This window comes from Nerophis ophidion, linkage group LG03 (genome assembly GCF_033978795.1).
Source record: "Nerophis ophidion isolate RoL-2023_Sa linkage group LG03, RoL_Noph_v1.0, whole genome shotgun sequence".
Classification (NCBI taxonomy): Eukaryota; Metazoa; Chordata; class Actinopteri; order Syngnathiformes; family Syngnathidae; genus Nerophis; species Nerophis ophidion.
Window position 1 is genome coordinate 36710371 of NC_084613.1, and position 17456 is coordinate 36727826.

General features: G+C 44.4%; 1 protein-coding gene across 1 annotated transcript in view; it reads left to right on the forward strand.

Moving 5' to 3' along the window:
• Positions 1-17456, forward strand: part of tpo (thyroid peroxidase) — a 91627-nt gene that overhangs the window by 48661 nt on the left and 25510 nt on the right. Inside the window, exons 7-8 of the mRNA XM_061895058.1 lie at positions 5708-6199; positions 12869-13127. Of these exons, the coding sequence (XP_061751042.1) occupies positions 5708-6199; positions 12869-13127 (751 nt within the window). The remainder of the gene's footprint in view (positions 1-5707; positions 6200-12868; positions 13128-17456) is intronic.

The following is a 17456-nucleotide window of genomic DNA, read 5'->3' on the forward strand; positions in this document are numbered from 1 at the left end:
CCCAGCTGTGGCTGATTGGCACCTGGCCACAACTGGTGTCAATCAGCTAGCTACTATTTAAAGCTGCCTTCCCTTCCAGTCAGGGCTGGATTATTGTCGACTGGTCGTTCCTACTTGTCGTGTCGATTTTTTTTTCCTACTTCCTGTTTGCTGGACACCTGTTCCTGCTTCCAGGTTTCTGGTTCGTGTTTTTATTTTTTTAGTTTTATATTTTTGGACATTAAATTAGGTTTTCTTGCTCAACGCCTGCCACCATCTCTGCATCTTGGGGTTCATCACCAACTCAACCTGACAGAATATTCCAGCCAAATTCGAACCCTGCAGAGATTTCGATAGTGGAGAGGTTTGATAGGATTGTAGCGCTAACGGCTAAATTGAAGAGAAGTTTGGCCGCTTTTCAAGCCCTTTCCCACTCACCCCTGTTGTTTATGGGCCTATCTGGGGACGTCTGGGATCCGTCCCTTGAGGAGGGGGCTATGAGTAGCTGTGCAGCTGAGGCACAGCTACTTCTCACACAAGTGTGTCTGCAACAGACGCCGCCACCATCTCCAGTGGGCCGGCAGACGCCACAACCATCTCCGGTGGGCCGGCAGACGCCAACATCATCTCCGGTGGGTCTGCAACCTACGGCGCCATCAGCTCCAGGGGGGGCTGCAAACTACAGCGCCATGATCTCCGGTGGGTCTGCAACTTACGGCGCCACCACGCACTCCGGTGGGCCAGCAGACCTCACCACGCACTCCGGTGGGCCAGCAGTAGGTCGCGCCACCCCGCACTCCGGTGGGCCAGCATCAGGGGGCGCCACCACGCACTCCGGTGGGCCAGCAGCAGGGGGCACCACCACGCACTGCGGTGAGCCAGCTGCAGGGGGCGCCACCATCATCTCCGGTGGGCCAGCAGCAGGGGGCGCTACCACCATCCTGTCCGGTTGGCCAGCAGCAGGTGGCGCCACCACCATACTGTCCGGTTGGCCAGCAGGGTTTGCCACCACCATCCTGTCCGGTGGGCCAGCAGCAGGGGGCGCCACCCCCATCCTGTCCGGTGGGCCAGCAGCAGGGGGCGCCACCACCATCCTGTCCGGTGGGCCAGCAGCAGGTGGCGCCACCACCATCCTGTCCGGTGAGCCAGCAGGGGTCGCAACCACCATCCTGTCCGGTGGGCCAGCAGGGGTCGCCACCACCATCCTGTCCGGTGGGCCAGCAGAGGGCGCCACCATACTGTTGTCTGCCACAGATGTGGTCGTTTCATGGGCAATTGCCTCGTCAACTGCGGCGGCGTTCAACTCGCCGTCGCCACCTGACTCTTCCCCGCTGGTTGCGGGGACACTTGGCCTGGCGGCCCACCTCCTTGTCCTCCCTCCACCCTCCTGTGACGTTGGACTTTTTTTTGGGGGGGGGGGTTTCCAGAACGTCTGGTATCCGTTATGGGAAGGGGGACTACTGTCAGGCTTGTCCCTGACGGTTTGGCCATGTTTTACTTTTTTCTCTGTGTTTGTCTTTGTTTCCTGTCATCGCTCTTATTTTGTCCGTTTCCTGTTCGTCTCCCTGAGCGCTGTGTCCCCCCTGCTGTGGCTGATTGGCACCTCGCCACACCTGGCGTCAATCAGCCAGCTACTATTTAAACCGGCCTTCCCCTCCAGTCAGGGCTGGATTATTTTTGCTCCTACCGGTTGTCGTTTCTACTTGTCGGTCCTACCTGTCGTGTCGATTTTTTTTCTTCCTAGTTCCTGTTTGCTGGACTCCTGTTCCTGCTTCCTGGTTTCTGGTTCGTGTTTTCCTTTTCCTATTTATATATTTTCGGACATTAAATTATGTTTTCTTGCTCAATGCCTGCCATCATCTCTGCATCTTGGGTTTCGTCACCAACACAATGTGACATCAATCCCACCAACACGTGTTCCTATGAGGAAGCAGTGTCTGGGTAATATGTGGGGGGCTCTCCTATTTCTGTAGCTGACTTTGCTGAGGTAGTTAAAAAGCTCCGTAAGGCTCTGGATGCTGTGGGGCTGTCTTGGTTGACAAGACTCTGCAGCATCGCATGGACATCTGGGGCGGTACCTCTGCATTGGCAGACCGGGGTGGTGGTTCCTCTCTTTAAGAAGGGGAACCGAAGGGTGTGTTCCAACTATTGTGGGATCACACTCCTCAGCCTTCCTATTCAGGTGTACTGGGGAGGAGGCTATGCCGGATAGTCGAACCTCGGATTTTAGGAGGGACAGTGTGGTTTTCGTCCTGGTCGTGGAACTGTGGACCAGCTCTATACTCTTGGCAGGGTCCTTAAATGTGTATGGGAGCTTGCCCAACCAGTCTACATGTGCTTTGTGGACTTGGAGAAGGCATTCAACCGTGTCCCTTGGGAAGTCCTGTGGAGAGTGCTTAGAGAGTATGGGGTGTCGGACTGTCTGATTGTGGCGGTCCGCTCCCTGTACGATCAGTGTCAGAGCTTGGTCCGCATTGCCAGCAGTAAGTCAGACACGTTTCCATTGAGGGTTGGACTCCGCCATGGCTGCCCTTTGTCACCAATTCTGTTCATAACTTTTATTGACAGAATTTTTAGGCGCAGTCAAGACGTTGAGGGGATCCGGTTTGGTGGCTGCAGGATTAGGTCTCTTCTTTTTGCAGATGATGTGGTCCTGATGGCTTAATCTGACCAGGTTCTTCAGCTTTGATTGATTGATACTTTTATTAGTAGATTGCACAGTTCAGTACATATTCCGTACAATTGACCACTAAATGGTAACACCCAAATAAGTTTTTCAACTTGTTTAAGTCGGGGTCCACGTTAATCAATTCACATTTAATCAAATCACTGATCCAGTTCTCACTGGATCGGTCCGCAGCCGAGTGTGAAGCGACTGGGATGAGAATCAGCATCTCCAAGTCCGAGTCCATGGTTCTCACCCGGAATAAGGTGGAGTGCCATCTCCGGGTTGGGGAGGAGACCCTGCCCCAAGTGAAAGAGTTCAAGTACCTCAGAGTCTTGTTGACGAGTGAGAGGAGAGTTAATCGTGAGATTGACATTTGGATCGGTGCGGTGTCTTCAGTCATGCGGACGGTTCATCCATCAGTTGTGGTGAGGAAAGAGCTGAGCCGGAAGGTAAAACCCTCAATTTAATGGTCTATCTACGTTCCTATCGTCACCTATGGTCATGAGCTTAGGGTTATGACCGAATGGACAAAAGCGGCCAAAATGAGTTTCCCTCCGCCGGGTTGTGGGGATCTCCCTTAGAGATAGGGTGAAAAACTCTGCCATCCGGGGGGAGCTCAAAGTGAAGCCGCTGCTCCTCCTCATCGAGAGGAGCCAGTTGAGGTGGTTCAAGCATCAGGGACTATGTCTCCTGGCTGGCCTGTGAACGCCTTGGGATCCCCCGGGAGGAGCTGGACAAAGTGGCTGAGGAGAGGAAAGTCTGGACTTCCCTACTTAGGTTGCTTCCCCCGCAACCCGTCCTCGGATAAGCGGAAGAAAATGGATGGATGGACATAGTGTTAAAGCTTGAAAATTGTATGTCTGGGGTACACTTATTAATGATGAAAAACAATATATATATATATATATATATATATATATATATATATATATATATATATATATATATATATATATATGATGAAAAACAATATATATATATATATATATATGTATATATATATATGTATATATATATATATATATATGTGCGATTAAGCACCATTAATTCTGAGTTAATTATGAACAAAATGCGATTAATTCATCCATCCATCTTCAAGCGCTTATCCAAAATCGGGTCGCGAGGACCACAGCTCCAGCAGAGACTCCGAGAATTACCTCTCCAGAGCAACATTAGCAACTTCCTCCTGGGGGATCCCAAAGCGTTCCCAGGCCAGAGAGGAGATGTAATCCTCCCATCTAGTCCTTGGCCTGCAACAAGGACCTCCCTAGGGAGACGCTCGTGAGGCATCCGCACGAGATACCGAACCACCTAAGCTGGCTTTTTTCCAAGCGAAAGAGCAGCAGCTCTACTCCGAGTCTCTCTTGGGTGACTTAACTTATCACCCTATCTCTAAGGGAGATGCCAGCCAACCTTCGGAGGAAACTTATTTCGGCCCCTTGTGTCCGCAATCTTATTCTTTCGGTCATGACCCACACTTCATGACCATAGGTGAGAGTAGGAATGTAAGTAGCTGTGTCTAGTTTCAGCTCTAGTTTCGTCACAACAGTGCGGCAGAGAGACTGCAATGCTTCCCCAGCTGCTCAGATTCTACGGCTGATTTCCTTCTCCATCTTTCCCTGACTCGTGAACAAAACCCCGAGATACTTAAACTCCTCCACCTGGGACAGAGTCTCGTTCTTTACCTTGACTGCACAAACCATTGGTTTCCTGTTGAGAACCATGGCCTCAGATTTGGAGATGCTGATCGTCATTCCAATCGCTAAACACTCGGCTGCGAACCGAGCCAATGAGAGCTGAAGGTCACGAACCGATGGTGCTTACAGGACCACATCATCTGCAAACAGCAGTGACGCAACCTTTACATCCCCGAGACGTATTCTCTCTCCCCATGATCTGGCTCCAAATGCTATCCGTGAAAATCACAAACCGGATAGGTGACAGAGCGCAGCCATGCCAGGGACCAACCCCCACTGGAAACAGATCCAACCCGGCCGGTCACAGCCCGAGGACGTTACCTAGACAAACCATCTTCTCCGCCACGTGGGCCTACCACTCGCTGTCGGGAATATTGTGGACCTTTATGTATGCTTTTTCTAATTAAATATGACTACAAAATGTTCCCAATGGGGCCAAAGAATACTGCATATGCCAGCACTGTACTTTGATAAAAAAAATTGAGAAACACTATTGAAATCAAGAAAAAACATGTAGCAAAGTCTACAGGCGGCGTGCGTATCGCTCTCCTATCTTCGGCACCATTGCTGTTCATTGCCGTCAATACTAACGAGAGTTTTAAATAAAGGTAATATGTAAAAGTTCATGTATCCATTTTGTTTGTCATGTATATGTATTTCTGGCCCTGCGATGAGGTGATGTCCGAATGCAGCTGAGATAGGCACCAGCGACCCCCGCTTGTCCCAAAAGTATTTCACATTGTTTTCTAAATCCCTGACTATAATTATTCTCTATAAAATGTGTTTTGTGTTTGTATTATTGGGCGTCAGAAATAGCTTCATCTGATTTAAAGTACATGATTTCTTACTGGGAAATTTTGTACGGTCTGTCTGAGACCCGAGGGTCCCTGGTTCAATCCCCACCTAGTATCAACCTCGTCACGTCCGTTGTGTCCTGAGCAAGACACTTCACTCTTGCTCCTGATGGGTGCTGGTTAGCGCCTTGCATGGCAACTCCCTCCATCAGTGTGTGAATGTGTGTGTGAATTGGTAAATGTGGAAGTATTGTCAAAGCGCTTTGAGTACCTTCAAGTTAGAAAAGCGCTATACAAGTACAACCCATTTATCATTATTTATCTATCAAAACCTGAGGTACCACTGTACTCACCCTTGTGCAACACAAAAACAGCATAAACATTTTTCATAATAATTCAATTGAATACAAAATATTGATAACAATTGCCATCCTAATTAATGTAATTTAAACACTTATTTTAAATAAGATTGTGTATTGTGTGTGTGAGAGAGGAGATAGTTTGGACACTACATCACTGTGTTTCAAACCCTTCTGAGGAAAAATGACTATCATTTTTTTTTTTTTCAGACGGATGATAGGGTCTCAGGTCCAAAAAGCTGCATGCCTTTCAATCGCTCTTTGCCAGCTTGTTTCACCAGCTTTGGGACTGACATGTGTCAAGCCCTGCAACAACAACAGATGAATGCAATCACATCCTTCATTGATGCTTCCTCTGTGTATGGCTCCAGTCCAAAAGTCAACAACTTTCTCAGAGATCTTTCCAGACGTGAGGGGAAACTGAAAGTTAATAAGTACTTTAGGGACATCAAAGGAAGACCATTCCTCCCTTTCCATGAGTCTAAGTCATCAGACTGCCTCCATGTTGTTGGTGAACAAAGAGTGGCGTGTTTCAGTGCTGGAGACAGTCGAGTCAACGAGGGCTTACCTTTGACTTGTTTGCACACGCTGTGGCTGAGGCAACACAATCAAATTGCGGCGAAACTTAAGAGGCTCAATAGTCACTGGAACCCAGAGATGATATATCAAGAAACGCGCAAGATAATTGGGGCTCTGCACCAGGTATGTATTATTGCATATAGGACTATGCGATTCTGCAAAAGATGTGACTCTCCATTTTCTCGCTTTAAATTGAGATTGCAATTGTCTCTCTCATGCACGCACGCACGCACGCACGCACGCACGCACGCACGCACGCACGCACGCACGCACGCACACACACACACACACACACACACACACACACACACACACACACACACACACACACACACACACACACACACACACACACACACACACACACACACACACACACACACACACGCAGACCCTTCTGAGAAGAATAAATATAATTGCATTTGTTTTGTACAGACGAATAGTAAATTTTCCAGTACAAAAAGCTGCATGCCTTTCAATCGCAGTTTGTTTCACCAGCTTTGGGACTGACATGTCAAACCCTGCAACAACAACATGCAATCATATCCTTCATTGAGATTGCAATTGTCTCTCTCTCTCTCTCTCTCTCTCTCTCGCTCTCTCTCTCTCACACACACACACACACACACACACACACACACACACACACACACACACACACACACACACACACACACACACACACACACACACACGCTCACACAAAAGCACGCACGCACACACACACACACACACACACTGGTTATCATTTGAAATGGGGAACAACTTTTTGATCATCACTTGTGGGGACAAAGGAAAAATATATTAGTTTTAACTACTTTGGAAAAATGGATACCATACAGAATCACAGTACTATACACCAGGGTTACATATGTTTCATTTTTTAAAGGAAATTTATTTTCTCTTTTACCAATATTTGAAACACATAAACAAAGTAACCCAAATGTCCCTGTTGTGGGATCAATACAGGATTATTTTATCTTACCTTAAACCACAGAAATAAAATACAAACTGATTTAAACTTTTATTTTTACTTTTTTTTTTTAACAACATTGAACATAAAGAACGTAAAATACTGTTCTACTTAACCAGTCTTGCTGATTATCTCATAATCTACTATTTTACCTGCAATCTCCTTTTGTAGGCTGTAATGCGGTTGTACATTGCCGGTTTTGGAGAGCTTCCGGTTCGGCCCTCAAACATTTTAAAGAGTCACTCTTTGCTAGTACAATACCACAAGGGAGGAATCGCTTCATGTGCTTCTCGACATCATTCACCTCTTTCTCTGTCCAGGGTCTTCTTTTCTGGGCAGCTTTACCTGCAAATGACCATTTTTAATATGTGTATGAAAATAAAAAAAAATAAAAGCATTAATAAATTAAGTTATATATTTGTTTCCTAGAATGTCTCTAACCCACAGAGAACGATGCATACATATGCATTTGCATTATTTGTGAGAAAACAATGACTGATAAAACTTTATAAAAAAAAAAGTTTATGTATACAGTTTACCTTTGGAAGAATATCTCACTGCACGATCTACTGAGCATACTTCCTCTTCTTTTGAAAGTTGTTTTAGTCTCTTGGTGGGTGGGATACTGAGCATACTTCCTCTTCTTTTGAAAGTTGTTTTAGTCTCTTGGTGGGTGGGATTGCTTCCCCCTCGGTGGTTGGAAAGGCCCCCTCTTCTGGTGGTTCAATGTAAAAGACATTCAGTGTCATTCTTACCATAGGCCACATGCACTTCGAGAGTGCTAACCAAATGGAACTTCAGAAGAAATTCTAAATAACAGAATATTAAGACATGTATTGTCAATAAAACTACTGCGAATACTGTGCCCAGTCCAGATCTTCATGAAGATCAGTTGTGTCTCTTGAAACAAAAGCCAACAAGGGCATGGCTGCTACTTCTCCTTCTCTTGGTCTGTTAAAGAGGATGATCTGTGTCAAACATACTTTTGTAAGGTCTGACAAGGCCTTTGTGGAACTCACGGTGGACTTCTTAAAACTGAATGGCATTCCTTACCAGCTCTTCATTGTTCATTATCAAACCTTGTGCTTTCAAGAGTTTGCTAACTTTAACCAGGGAATTCGTTAGTACGACTATCAAAGCCACAAGTACATTTGACAGCTTAGACCATCTCCAAGTAGTTCTTAGGATTCACAAAATCCTCAATTTTTTTTCAAGGTAGCAACTCTCCTGGCATTATGTATCAGTATTCCTAATTCCCGCATTTTGATTCTGACACATTGTTCGATTTTTTGCTGACATACCACTTTTGTTCAACAGATGCTGCCCAACATCTTTTATTATTTCTGTGATTGGATCAGGACTCATGGCACTTATTACTCCCCACAGTTGTTTGGATATACTTGAAGGCATAGGCCCAGTATATGTGCACATGGAATGGACGCGGTTCTTTCCTGGTTTTCGGGTGACTGATGCAGGTTTGAGGTGACAACTTTGCATGTGTCTCCACAGTACCTTTCTGGCAAACAGTCGTTGGCAATATGCACAGTGCATTGAATAATTTCCTTTAGCTTCTGTAGGTGATCGTTTGAATGGCACTAGTTCACCCTTTCCCGACCTATAATAGCAGCACTGTGATCAGAGTCCCCTTTATTACGAATATAGTCAAGCTGTTTCCTTCTCTCATTGGAACTCGTTGGAAAGCTAAGAGCTAGGGCTACTTCCAATGTGTTTTTGTGTGCACTTTCTAGATGCCTTGCCATCTTGGCATAAGGCTTACTGCAATACAAGCAATAGTGTCTTTTGTTGTAAACTCTATTTCCATGTTTTATGAGGGGAGCACAAACAACTACGGTGTCAATTGTTTCCTGACTTGAGCAGGGTTCCTCGGTTCTAGTAATATCAGATGTAATGCTGTTTATGTCTAAGTTCATGTGGTCTACTGTTTTGCTGTAACAGACTGGAGGACTTATTGAGCCAGGACATCTGTCCTTCATCTAAAATGTGTGAAACAAAATCAATGTGAGGTTTTTAAAATATCCTAAATCTCTGATGTCCATCATACCTATACATATAACTTCTTAGAAGTCCTTATTATCAACCAATTAGCATTAAATTACAGCTAATTTGACTATAAACCAGTCCAAATGAAAAGCAAATGCAACACAAAGTGATTTAATAGAGTTTCTAGGAGCAAGACTGATGTTCTTAATTAAATGCACCTGTTGCTAAAGGTTATCTGAGTTGCCCTCCAAAAAAATATTCTTAACTCTTTGTAGTAAAATGTATAAGTTTCCGTCCAAATGAAAAGAAAAAGCAGCACAAAGGGATTCAAACGGTTTCTGGGAGAAAGGCTGATGTTCTTAATTAAACGAACCTCTTGGTAAAGGTTCACTGAGTTGCCCTCAAAAAAATATATCCTTAGCTCTTTGTAGAAAAATATATAAGTTGATGTCCGGTAAGAGGCGACTTTTTAACGACAATTTTCTCACCGAAACCTGCTGGTTGACATGTAGTAGGGATCCATGTCCGCTGTGATCCATGCTAAAGTTTCTCCTCCGTGAATTTTAAACAAGGAATCACTGTGTTTTTGTGTGGCTAAAGGCTAAAGCTTCCCAACTCCGTCTTTCTACTTTGACTTCTCCAATATTAATTGAACAAATTGCAAAATATTCAGCAACACAGATGTCCAAAATACTGTGTAATTATGCCGTTAAAGCAGACGACTTTTAGCTGTGTATGTACGCAGCGCTCATATTCATAACAGCCCGTGAAGTCACGCGTACACGTCATCATTGCGCGACGTTTTCAAGAAAAAAGTTCAGAGAAATTTAAAATTGCAATTTAGTAAACTAAAAACGCCGTATTGGCATGTGTTGCAATGTTAATATTTCATCATTGATATATAAACTATCGGACTGCGTGGTGGGTATTAGTGGGTTTCAGTAGGCCTTTAAGTAAGCATTGCCAGAAGACACACAAACACGCAGACACAGACACACGCATGCATGTGCATTTTTATGCATGTTTTATTATTATTATTAAACTCATTATTGTCTTGTTCTGCTTCTATTTAGTTCTGGGAGTTCTGGTTATTGTATTACTTAATTGGAATATGCATACAAATATAATGTAGTACATCACATATTTACAATTTCACATCTCAAGTCAGGAATGGAGTAGGAAAAAGCAGAGCTTATTTAATCCAAAATATTTTCTTTTTCTCAGTAATCACATACTAAAGTTCAGTTCCTGTACTCAATTTGTAACACAAATAACCAAATAAGTAAATATATACATAAATAAAGTTCACATGAATACATAATTGGTAATTGAAATTCACATAATTTGCTGATTATGTCATAGATGATAAAATTACAAATAATAAAACCAAAAACATTGCATACTTGCATACTTAATATACTCATGCATGTAATGAGCATATATTGACAAAAAGTCAGTTAATTAATACGAACGCTCAATGCTGTGAAAGAGGAAGTTTCAGCCATCAGCATGAGTATTTTAGTAAAACATCTGTATTTGTTTGTGATACAGCTTTTTGATTGATTGATTGAAACTTTATTAGTAGATTGCACAGTTCAGTACATAGTCCGTACAATTGACCACTAAATGGTAACACCCGAATAAGTTTTTCAACTTGTTTAAGTCGGGGTCCATGTTAATCAATTCATGGTAAGCTAATTAAGTAAGATAAACAAAAAAACATGTCATGCAGTTAGTACATTAGAATTATGCAGTCACAGGCCTCCATTGAGCTAATGACCGTTTTCCTTGCTCAAGTCACACGTCCAGTGGCAACAGACACTTTTTCTAAAGGCAACATCTTGTAAATCAGGGGTATCAAACTGAATTTACCTGGGGGCCACTGGATGCAGAAACTGGGTGAGGCTAGGCGGCAAGAAAATATTTCTTTAAAAATCACCCTCACAATTTTTCCGGGAGACTCCTGAATTTCAGTGCACCTCCCGACCATCTACCGGTGCAACCATTTTCCTGAATTTGTCCCAATTTTCACCCGATCGACATTATTAAGGGCTGCCGTGACTGCACTGCCTTTAACGTCCTCTAGAACAGTAGTTCTCAACCTTTTTTCAGTGGTGTACCCCCTGTGAACATTTTTTTTATTAAAGTACCTCCTAATCAGAGCAAAGCATTTTTGGTTTGAAAAAAAGAGATAAAGAAGTAAAATACAGCAGAATGTCATCAGTTTCTGATTTTTTAAATTGTACAGCCATGCAAAATATTGCTCATTTGTAGTGGTCTTTCTTGAACTATTTGGAAAAAAAGAAAACTTGAAAAATAAACACGTGATTCAATTATAAATAAATATTTCTACACATAGAAGTAATCATCACCTTAAAGTGCCCTCTTTGGGGATTGTAATAGAGATCCATCTGGATTCATAAACTTAATTCTAAACATTTTTTCACAAAAAAAGAAATCTTTAACATCAATATTTATGGAACATGTCCACCAAAAATCTAGCTGTCAACACTGAATATTGCATGGTTGCATTTGTTTTCACAGTTTATGAACTTACATTCATATTTTGTTGAAGTGTTATCAAATAAATATATTTATAAAGTGTTTATGTATGACTGCTAAATTTTAAAATATGTTTGATAAATCTCACTTTACCCTTGGTTTACCTTAACATACCATCAACAAGAGGACTACTGCTCTACAACTCGTCATTGCGCACGCTTTTACATCACACAACCAAAGTGACAGCTCTATATTATGTTGTGCGAGACTTGTGCAGAACAACGTTGGTGGCTGCAAGACATACTTATTCAACAGCCATACAGGTCACACTGAGGGTGGCCGTATAAACAACTTTAACACTGTTACAAATATGCGCCACACTTTGAACCCACACCAAACAAGAATGACATACACATTTTGGGAGAATATCCGCACCCTAACACAACTTAAACACGAGAGAACAAATACCCAGAACACCTTGCAGCCCTAATTCTCCTGGGCTACAAATACACCACCTTAACCGACGCAAGTAGTGAGGGTGAGGGCGTGGGGGATTGGTGGTAGCGGGGGGGTGTATATTGTCGCCCGGAAGAGTTAGGGCTGCATGGGATTCTGGGTATTTGTTCTGTTGTGTTTATGTTGTGTTATGGTGCGGATGTTTTCCTGAAATGTGTTTGTCATTCTTGTTTGGTGTGGGTTCACAGTCTGGCACACATTTGTAACAGTGTTTAATTTTTTTTTACGGGGACCCTCAGTGTGACCTGTGTAGCTGTTGATCAAATATGTCTTGCAACATCACATGTGTGTACTGCACAGCCAGATGCAACATATAAATGGGCTTGCACGCTAAAAGTAGTGCCATTATGGCACCCCCTGGGAATTGTTGATTGGGTAAAAATCCGCAGGGATTTCTAATGGATAACCTTAAATTAAGGAGACTCCCGGGAAAACTAGGAACGTTGGCTAGTATGACGCTGTCAAGCTCCATTCATTATAACTCGCGGGCTACACCTATATTGAATTGTCATATCAAAGTGTGGGCCGCAAAATAATGTCTCGCGGGCCGCATGTTTGAGACCCCTGTTGTAAATCATTATTGAAAGTTAAAAAACAAAAAAAAGTACCACAACACAATGAATTCCTTCTTTCCTTCAATTGATTAAATTTGATAAAGAGTGTTTCCGTTATACTTCAATTGATTGATTATTACTTACATAAAGTAATTTTCCCATCACTGCAAATATGTTGCCAGTAATAAAGGATTTTCATTTGTTTTTTGTGATAAAATTACAGTGTTTTCTGCTTGTTTTTCTTAGATCATAACTATGAGAGATTATCTTCCAAAAGTAATTGGCGGAGAGTTTTTTCAGAACCACATTGGACCCTACAAAGGATATGACCCAAATGTGGACGCATCTGCCTCAAATGTTTTTGCTACTGCTGCATTCCGATTTGGCCATGGGACCATCCCCTCTGTCATTAGAAGACTCAATGAGCGGTACCAGGAACATGACCACTTTCCAAACTTGGTGCTGCACAGTACTTTCTTCAGTCCATGGAGAATACTAAATGAAGGTGAGGACTGTTTTGTTAAAGGGGAACTACATTTTTGTTTGGAATTGTGCCCATCATTCACAATCCTTATAAGAGACAAGAAGTCACTTTTTTTTTTTTTTACGTTGTAATTTGTTATAATCGTCTCGTTCTAAGTGGCTAGCAATGCTGCTACAGGGAACATTCTATTCTGTCTCTAAATCAAAGACGCATCCCAAAAAATACCTACAGTATTTACCATGCTGTAGCGACATTGTTATTTTAGGCGCGAACACTGAATAACTAGCGTAGTTGTGATGGCATGCTATGGCATTAGCTATAAGCTAGCTTCTGCCCCAATAGCTGAATGGCTTTTGATTTTATATTGCACAACACAAAAATATCCATCCATCCATCTTCTTCCGCTTATCCGAGGTCGGGTCGCGGGGGCAACAGCCTAAGCAGGGAAACCCAGACTTCCCTTTCCCCAGCCACTTCGTCTAGCTCTTCCCGGGGGATCCCTAGGCGTTCCCAGGCCAGCCGAGAGACATAACATTACCAACGTGTCCTGGGTCTTCCCCGTGGCCTCCTATCGGTTGGACGTGCCCTAAACCCCTCCCTAGGGAGGCGTTCGGGTGGCATCCTGACCAGATGCCCGAACCACCTCATCTGGCTCCTCTCGATGTGGAGGAGCAGCGGCTTTACTTTGAGCTCCTCCCGGATGGCAGAGCTTCTCACCCTATCTCTAAGGGAGAGCCCCGCCACACGGCGGAGGAAACTCATTTCGGCCGCTTGTACCCGTGATCTTATTCTTTCGGTCGTGACCCAAAGCTCATGACCATAGGTGAGGATGGGAACGTAGATCGACCGGTAAATTGAGAGCTTTGCCTTCCGGCTCAGCTCCTTCTTCACCACAAGGGATTGGTACAACGTCCGCATTACTGAAGACGCCGCACCAATCCGCCTGTCGATCCCACGATCCACTCTTTCCCCACTCGTGAACAAGACTCCTAGGTACTTGAACTCCTCCACTTGGGGCACTCCACCCTTTTCCGGGCGGGAACCATGGACTCGGACTTGGAGGTGCTGATTCTCATTCCGGTCGCTTCACACTCGGCTGCAAACCGATCCAGTGAGAGCTGAAGATCCCGGTCAGATGAAGCCACCAGGACCACATCATCTGCAAAAAGCAGAGACCTAATCCTGCGGTCACCAAACCGGAACCCCTCAACGCTTTGACTACGCCTAGAAATTCTGTCCATAAAAGTTATGAACAGAATTGGTGACAAAGCACAGCCTTGGCGGAGTCCAACCCTCACTGGAAATGTGTTCGACTTACTTCGACCAAGCTCTGGCACTGATCGTACAGGGAGCGGACCGCCACAATAACACAGTCCGATACTCCATACTCTCTGAGCACTCCCCACAGGACTTCCCGAGGGACACGGTCGAATGCCTTCTCCAAGTCCACAAAGCACATGTAGACTGGTTGGGCAAACTCCCATGCACCCTCAAGAAACCTGCCGAGAGTATAGAGCTGGTCCACAGTTCCACGACCAGGACGAAAACCACACTGTTCCTCCTGAATCCGAGGTTCGACTATCCGGTGTAGCCTCGTCTCCAGTACACCTGAATAAACCTTACCGGGAAGGCTGAGGAGTGTGATCCCACAATAGTTGGAACACACCCTCCGGTCCCCCTTCTTAAAGAGAGGAACCACCACACCGGTCTGCCAATCCAGAGGTACCGCCCCGATGTCCACGCGATGCTGCAGAGTCTTGTCAACCAAGACAGCCCCACAGCATCCAGAGCCTTAAGGAACTCCGGGCGGATCTCGTCCACCCCCGGGGCCTTGCCACCGAGGAGCTTTTTAACTACCTCAGCGACCTCAGCCCCAGAAATAGGAGAGTCCACCACAGATTCCCCAGGCACTGATTCCTCATAGGAAGACGTGTTGGTGGGATTGAGGAGGTCTTCGAAGTATTCCCTCCACCTATCCACAACATCCGCAGTTGAGGTCAGCAGAACACCATCCGCACCATACACGGTGTTGATAGTGCACTGCTTCCCCTTCCTGAGGCGGCGGATGGTGGTCCAGAATCGCTTCGAAGCCGTCCGGAAGTCGTTTTCCATGGCTTCCCCGAACTCCTCCCATGTCTGAGTTTTTGCCTCAGCGACTGCTGAAGCCGCACACCGCTTGGCCTGTCGGTACCTGTCCACTGCCTCCGGAGTCCTATGAGCCAAAAGGACCCGATAGGACTCCTTCTTCAGCTTGACGGCATCCCTCACCGCTGGTGTCCACCAAGGGGTTTTAGGATTGCCGCCCCGACAGACAAAAAGATAGGACACCAATCTGTACTGAAAAACATGAACAATCATTTTACAGTATCTTCAAAGTATTAGCCCACGTTTCATGTTTTGTTTGTACACAGCTAGCTCGACAATGTATGTAGTGGTACTATCAAACATACTGTGCTGCATGTATCATTAACAATATGATAGTTACTCAATTGACAGTTGGCCGTTTGGCCAAGCTGGCTGGGGATGTTTCCGAATGATTTTGTGTAGGTGAAACAGTTTCTACCACTGCAGGGTTTGTCAGAAGAAACAGTTTGTCTTTTGTTGTGATGTAGTTTCTTTGAGCAATGTTTTCCTCGCTAGATACACAAGGCATTTTCAACAATAATATCATTGTGTACCACTCAGTGGAGCAGAAGCACTTCATTGCTGTTGGCATAGCTTGGCTCCAAATTCAACATATACAGTACATAGTCAAGGCATGCCAATCCTGACACTCTCGACTTTTGTATGCTCCAATGTTTCACCCTCTCTTCATGCTCGCTTAGTTTCTTAGCTTATATCCTGCGTATATTCAGGTTCAAAAAGGTAAGATGTGAATCGTCATTCGTCCAAAAATAATAATTTTTGACTACTACCAAGTCTGCCATGATTAAAAAAACACGCGTTTGTTGATGGAAGTAGGAAGTGCATTGCTATGGGCAATTAATTTTGTGCGCCTAAGAAATAAGTTCCGTTAATGCTTAAAATGACCAAAAATACAATAAATATTGTACATATGTACATAATTTGTACATAATTTGTACATAATGTACAAATCCCGTTTCCATATGCATTTGGAAATTGTGTTAGATAGATAGATAGATAGATAGATAGATAGATAGATAGATGGATGGATGGATAGATAGATAGATAGCTAGATAGTACTTTATTGATTCCTTCAGGAGAGTTCCTTCAGGAAAATTAAAATTCCAGCAGCAGTGTACATAGTTCAGATCAATTTAAATAAAAGTAAAAAGTAAATAATGGGGGTTTAAATGGAAACAAAATAGAGAAATATTACAATAAGAATAAAAACTAAAAAGCAACAATGGGAATAAAAATATAACAGTAAAATAAGAATATAACAAGAAAAAGTAGATAGTAGTGACCATGTTATGAAAACGTATTGCACTGTTATTGTTTTGCATCCCCTGTCATCCTAGTACCCCCCGCACCCGCCCCAGCGTGGAGTTGTACAGTCTAATGGCGTGTGGGACAAAGGAGTTTTTGAGTCTATTAGTCCTGCACTTGGGATGAAGCAGTCCAGAACTGAACAGGCTCCTCTGGCTACTGATAACGCTATGCAGAGGGTGACTGGAATCATCCAGGATGCTCACTAGTTTGTCAACAGTCCTCTTCTCTGCCACCGTCACCAGTGTGTCCAGTTTCATTCCGATTGTAGAACCGGCCCGCCTGATCAGTTTCTCAAGTCTGGAGCTGTCCTTCTTAGATGTACTGCCCCCCCAGCACACTACCATGTAGAACAGAACACTGACAACCACAGACTGGTAGTACATCCACAGGAGTTTTTTGCAGATGTTGAAGGAGTGCAGTCTCCTGAGGAAGTACAGCCTGCTCTGTCCTTTCTTGTACTGGTGGTCCGTGTTAACAGTCCAGTCCAGCTTATTGTCCACCCAAACCCTGAGGTACTTGAATGAGTCCACGGTCTGTACCTCAACTCCCTCGATCACAATAGGTTGTGACCGTGGACTCGACCTCCCAAAGTCAATGACCAGCTCCTTGGTCTTTGATGGATTGAGCTGCAAGAGGTTCGTGTGGCACCAGACAACAAAGTCCCTCACCAGATTCCGAAACTCCTCCTCTCTGCCGTCCCTGATGCACCCGACGATGGCTGTGTCATCCGCGTACTTCTGGATATGACACATCTCTGAGTTGTAGCAGAAGTCATCGGTGTACAGGGTGAAGAGAAGAGGGGCCAGCACCGTTCCCTGCGGTGCTCCGGTGCTGCTGATCACAGTGTCAGACGTGATGTCCTTCAGTCTGACGTACTGTGGCCTGTCGGTGAGGTAG